Source organism: Epinephelus fuscoguttatus, linkage group LG14 (genome assembly GCF_011397635.1).
Source record: "Epinephelus fuscoguttatus linkage group LG14, E.fuscoguttatus.final_Chr_v1".
Lineage (NCBI taxonomy): Eukaryota > Metazoa > Chordata > Actinopteri > Perciformes > Serranidae > Epinephelus > Epinephelus fuscoguttatus.
In genome coordinates this window covers 34233734-34240263 of record NC_064765.1, presented here as the reverse complement: position 1 = coordinate 34240263, position 6530 = coordinate 34233734, and the positions used below count along the sequence as shown (strand labels likewise).

The 6530-nt window shown below is 38.1% G+C and overlaps 1 protein-coding gene across 1 annotated transcript in view; it reads right to left on the bottom strand.

Annotated features, from left to right (window-relative positions):
* Positions 1-710: 710 nt before the first annotated feature.
* Positions 711-6530, bottom strand: part of LOC125901393 (uncharacterized) — a 49375-nt gene continuing 43555 nt past the window's right edge. Inside the window, exons 43-46 of the mRNA XM_049597083.1 lie at positions 5587-5634; positions 2762-2809; positions 1361-1414; positions 711-1225 (exon numbers count right to left, since the gene is read on the bottom strand). Coding sequence (XP_049453040.1) covers positions 1122-1225; positions 1361-1414; positions 2762-2809; positions 5587-5634 — 254 coding nt within the window. The 3' untranslated portion in view covers positions 711-1121. The remainder of the gene's footprint in view (positions 1226-1360; positions 1415-2761; positions 2810-5586; positions 5635-6530) is intronic.

Here is a 6530-nt window from a genome sequence, read left to right as displayed (position 1 = left end):
TGTATCAACATCACTTTTCAGGCCCAGATCTTGCTGGAGCTTTCTCCATCAGTCAAAGGATGACCAAATATTTAGTCTGTTTTGAGCCATCAATTTGTCTCATTTCCTCTTTGTTTCTGCCTTTTCAGAGGCAGACTTACGCTTCCTTTCGGCCTTTGCCGGTAGGGCAAGCAGAGGCTGCTTGCTGCTGTCGCTCTCTATATTTTCCATAGGTGTAGCTGAATCGCTCAGGGCCTTACAAACTGCTCATACTTTAAGATGCGGAGGGGGGGTTGGGACGAGGCGGGACGAGGAGCAGAGGAGTGTCAAAATGGAGTGAGGGGATTGGACGGAGGGTAAGAGAGAGAGTGCAAATTTGGGCAAGGAGTAACTCCCATGCGGACCGGATGGCTGTGATTGGTCCATTTCTTTGCAGGCCTGCAGCCGCCAGAGAGAATGGATTTTTTTGGTTCCTCTTGCTCTTCACATTGTGTACCTAGCACTACTGGGCCATAACCACCATCTAAATGATGTTAATAATAATGATCAATCTTTCGAAACGTAGACAATAGCTTTAAGTGACAATGTGCTGCCTTTTGATCAGCTCTTTGCAGCCTGTTCAAGCATGGTGTTGGGTTTGATGGTGTTAAGTAAAATCCATTAAAATCAGGACATATCATATATTGAATTTCTTACAAATTGCTCCAAGAGACAGAAACACAAACAGCACATATTAATTAATATGCCTTTATTAATTTTAGGAATAGCAGTGCAGCTTAAGTCATGATAATAGATAAGGCGATCAATTTAAAATCTCTCTATTTATCATTCACCTTAGCTTTTAAAAATGATGGAGCATATGTATCATTATTGGCAGTACTTAATTTTAAAACCCCAGTATGAGTATAATCCAGATCACCACATAAAACATTATTGTAATCACTGTGATTGTAAAATAACGTAGTTCTACACATGAAGGGATAGCGTAAAGCAGAAGTTAAGCAATAGCAATAATACAATTTCCCTTAGGCTTGAATAGATAAGTCACAATAATATCAAGAAATCCTGCTCTCAACATGTGTTAGGTAAAATTTAATAGTTACTGATTATTGATTAGTATGATTAGTAAGTCACACATGTATTTAGACTGGTTGTTGCAGTATTTGCAGCACAGTTGTCAGCAGAGCAGCCAGGAGTATGGATGTTGGTTGTTTGGCAAGCTTTGTTACCCCACTTGTGGTATTAGCTAGAAATAAAAGCATTTTTTTTTTACTGTTACTACATAATCACAGAGGAAGAATTATAGTCTCAACAGTTGCTGTCATTATTTACAATTGGCAAATGTGTACTGTAAAAATAGAAGCCAGTGGATGTTGCTCACCTTGTGCTGTTGTCACTATAGTGGCCAGGGTTGTGTTTGAGCCGAGTGTGTTTCCTGTGGATGAAATTCATTCAAGTCAGACGGTGCACTGTAAAAAAGACTCAACACCCAGCAGTGTCACAGAGGCAGAATTGTACTCTCAACAGTTTTCATCATAATTCACATGGTTAAAGAAAAAAACAACCCATAAAACAAGGATTAATCAGTGACAATGTCAGTTTAAATTCTTCAGTTAGCCTCTTTCTCAGGTCTCTGCTTGATAATTATATGCCCATAAGTAAATGAATATTTCTTTACAACTACAAGATCAATCTAAGTCATCTTGGTATCATATTAGAGGTGCCAGTTGAGAGATTTACTAAGAGCTGTAAACATCAGTAAAGATGCAACTGGGTCATGAAATAAGACAGAATAAATGAAACATTTTCTCTTCACCTGACAAAACTTTATACTTTTAGAGTGAATTTTCCTTTAAAATCATGTATTTGCAGCCCAAAACTCTAGTAAACCATATAACAACATCTGAACATCACCTGTGCATGGACAGATGCTTTTAAAACGAAGCAGAACACCTTTGGAGAGGTTTTAGTGGAAAATGTTTACAAGAGATCTTCAAATTGGCCTTTCAAGGTATAATCATGCACCCTCTTTGGCTCCCAGACATGCGTAAAACTGTTTTGAAGTCACTTACATGTCATTAGACGTATTAAATCCATCTACAAAACATAAGTTTTGGGCTTTGTAAAAAAAACAAACCCATCAAACATCAAAAATCAAACATTTCTGAAGGTGTTACCACTGATATAACCAGCAGACTGAGACACAGATCATGGACATCATTCCTCTCCCATGGCTATTTAAATTCAAAAGACTCCATGTTTACTGGTGTTGACATAAAACAGCAAAGGTAAGACACAATCTGTAGTTGTGAATGTATAAAGGAGGTTTTGTTTGCTTGTAGCTTTGATGATCTGTGCTGTCAGTCCATACTGTACAGTGATGGGAGTAACATTGTCTGAAATTGTTAGCATCTAAAGATTAATTTGAGGAGTCGTTTATGTGTCGATATTGTGAAGTAAAAATTTTTGGACTTTTGTTTTGTGATCCTACATGATGTGTTGAGAGAGAACGCAATTTACAAAGTTTGGAACAATGTGATTGTGGTGTGGTTCAGGTGGAAGTGGCAAAGCTGACTAGCTAGTTAATCTTCTCTGGGTTGAAGTAATTTGCAGCATGACCATGTTCTCTCATGTTTAAATGCCCTGTGTTGAATATTCAAATGACAACGAGGCGCTGCCCCCGTGGGCGGGGGCTCTCGAGAAGAACAGGTTTTAAGCAATGCCACATTATTTCAATGGCCAAATGACATCTGTAAAATAGAAGCCAGTCATAGTTGCTGACCTGGTGTTGTTGTTGGGGCCAGGGTTGTGTTTGCACCGGTTGTCTTTGCTGTGGATGAGACTCAGTCTAGTTAGATGGTGCATTGTAAAAAGACTCAACACCCAGCAGTGTCACAGAGGCAGAACTGTACTCTCAGCAGTTCTCTCCATTATTCATATCATTAAAAAACAGATAAAGCCAGGATTAATCAGTTACAGTGGCGATTTAACTTCTTCACTAGACCTCTTCCTGAGGTCTGTACTCAAAAATGATATGACCATAATCAGAAGAATATTTCTGTGCAACTACAAGGTCAATATTAGTCATCTTGGTGTCAAATTAGAGATGACCCTTGAGAGATTTACTAAGAGCTGTATGCATCAGTATAGACACTACTGGGTCATGAAATGAAACAGAATAAAAGAAAGATTGTATGTTCACCTGACAAAACTTTACACTTTTAGAGTGAATTTTCATTTTCCTTCCCCAAAAATAGGTAAAAATTAATATAAAATTATTATTTTTCAAATATAGTAATAAAATTAATGATTGCTTTGTTTTCACTTGTTTTTGGCAGTAAAAGTTTAATATCCCCATTGACCAAAAAGTAAACATCCATATTGACTGACCACCCCCCTGTATCAGCATGAAATGGTTTGGTCCTGCCTTAGCGCACTGAGGTGAAGGTGCCTAGCAGCAGTCAGCAGTTGTGCTAGAACGCTACAGTCATCCTCATGCTAGCTAGTACTAAAAGAAAATCTGGTTTTCAGAAAAGGAAAGAGAGAAAGGAGAGAGAGGAGAGGCAAAAGAAAGGGTGTCAATATGTGAGCCAGTTTTTCTCCAAGAAAGGTGGGTAGCCTGTAAGTTAGTCTGTGAGTGGTAGAAATGAACCTGTTAGCTTAATGTCCATAGTGAAATAAGCTAGCTACAGACTAGTGTTAGCCTACACTTTACTCCTTTTTAACCTACATTTAATCAGTGCAGGTAAATGTTTAGCAAGATATTCATATTAAATCAGTCATCCCTGCCCCTTTTACCAGACTTAATAACAGATGAGTCAGAAGCTGCAGCCCTGTCTCCCCATAACTTTACCCCTCCCCGTCCCAATGAAGAAGGTGAGCAACACTGTGTTGAATGACATGCCATGAGCATCATTGCAAGAAGTCTGTGGCAATTTCTCTCTCTCTTGCTCTTTTTTACCATTACAAAAAAGAAAACGAAATATTTTTTTCATGACAAATTCAAACAAATTATTTTTCCACATAATGATTATTATGAAACAAAAACAGCTTACATCTGTACACTGGATGCTGGACAGTTGGAAACATTAAGTAGCCTAACTCAGCCTGTATTAAAGTTACAGGCAATATTACAATAGTCCAGTTAGATGCTTTCATTTGGATTGAATTATGGCCGTTAAATGACATCTATAGATAGAGACTTTATTACTCCCTCATGAAGGGCAATTTATTTGAGCAGCTTACACACACACACACACACACACACACACACACACAAAACAAACAAACATGTATCTAATGTATGTAATCTAGTGGTGGTGATACAGAACTGTAGGTAATTTGGGCCAATGTAAATCTGTAGGATTTAGTGTCGTTAATTTATTGGTATAAAAAAATCTGCTGTTTTTATTATTTTGAGATGATGATCTTAATTTATTTTGATTGAAAAGTTAAATATTTTAATCTTGCATCAAATAATGAACTGCATACTGCATCAAATAATGAACTGCATACTGCTGCATGTACAACTCACTAGCAGTAAATATTGTACTGGTAGTATTGAACTACAAGAAGCAAGACGGTTGCAAGCCTTCAGAGTTAGAGTTATGTAAAGCTTTTAATGGGTCAGTTAGGTCCTAGAGATGTGGTGACAACAGCTGCGCAGGGGGGGCCCAATGTGATTTCTTTTCATGGGGCCCAATCTTCCTGGCGGCGTCCCTGATTAGACGTATTAAATCCATCTAAAAACATCTGTCTTTTGCTTTATTGGAAAAAAAAATCAATCAATCAGATCTGTATTCATGTGTCCCCTCATGGACTCAATACCCAGCAGTACCCATTAGACGTATAGCCATAATAAATGAGTGGAATGAGCCTTCCATAAAGTCAATGCCACATTAAATGTGGGATCTAACATTGCTGAAGGTGTTACCACTGATCTAACCAGCAGATGGAGACACAGATCATGAAATACACAAGCTCTCTGTGTAACTTCCATGTGATGTCTTGGACATCATTCCTCTACCATGGCCATTTAAACTCAAAAGGCTCCATGTTGACTGGTGTTGACATTTATGTCACCAGACACAAGTTTAGACCACAAAAACAGCAAAGGTAAGACACCATCTGTAGTTGTGAATGTACAAAGGAGGTTTTGTTTGCTTGTAGCTTTGATGATCTGTGCCGTCAGTCCATACTGTACAGTAATGGGAGTAACACTGTCCGAAATTGTTAGCATCTAAGGATTAATTTGAGGGGTCGTTTGTGTAGACAGTGTGAAATAAAAATTTTTGGACTTTTGTTTTGCGATCCTACGTAATGTTTTGAGAGAGAACGCATTTTACAAAGTTTGGAACAATATGATTGTGGTGTGGTTCAGGTGGAAGTGGCAAAGCTGACTAGCTAGTTAAGTTTCTCTGGGTTGAAGTTATATGCAGCATGACCATGTTCTCTCATGTTTAAATGCCCAGTGATGCATTTTCAAATGCCAATGTGGCGCTGCTCCTGCGTGCGGGGGCTCTCAAGAAGAACAGGTTTTAAGCAATGCCACATTATTTCAATGGCCAAATGACATCTGTAAAATAGAAGCCAGTCATAGTTGCTGACCTGGTGTTGTTGTTGGGGCCAGGGTTGTGTTTGCACCGGTTGTCTTTGCTGTGGATGAGACTCAGTCTAGTTAGATGGTGCATTGTAAAAAGACTCAACACCCAGCAGTGTCACAGAGGCAGAATTATACTCTCAGCAGTTCTCTCCATTATCCATGTCATTAAGAAAACAGATAAAGCCAGGATTAATCAGTTACAGTGGCGATTTAACTTCTTGAACCTCTTTCTCAGGTCTCTACTCAAAAATGATATGACCATAATCAGAAGAATATTTCCATGCAACTACGAGGTCAATATTAGTCATCTTTGTCTCAAATTAAAGATGACACTTGAGAGATTTACTAAGAGCTGTACGCATCAGTATAGACACTACTGGGCCATGAAATCAGACAGAATAAATGAAACATTTCATCTCCATCTGACAAAACTTTACACTTTTAGAGTGAAATTTCCTTTAAAATTATATAGTTGCAGCCCAAAACTCTAGTAAACCATATAACAACATCTGAACATCACCTGTGCATAGACAGATGCTTTTAAAATGAAGCAGAACAACTTTGGAGAGGTTTAGGTGGAAAATGTTTATGTGAGATCTTCAAATTGGCCTTTCAAAGTATAATCATGCACCCTCTTTGGCTCCCAGACATCATTAAAACTGTTTTGAAGTCACTTACATGTTTTTAGACCTATTAAATCAATCTAAAAACATATATTTTTCTCTTTATTACAAAAAAATCAATCAATAAGATCCGTATTCATGTCTCCACTCATAGTAAACCATAATAAGTTGGAATGAGCCTTCCATAAAGTCAACGCCACATGAAATGTGGGATCTAACATTTCTGAAGGTGTTACCACTGATTTAACCAGCAGATGGAGACACAGATCATGAAATACACAAGCTCTCTGTGTAACTTCCATGTGATGTCTTGGACATCATTCCTC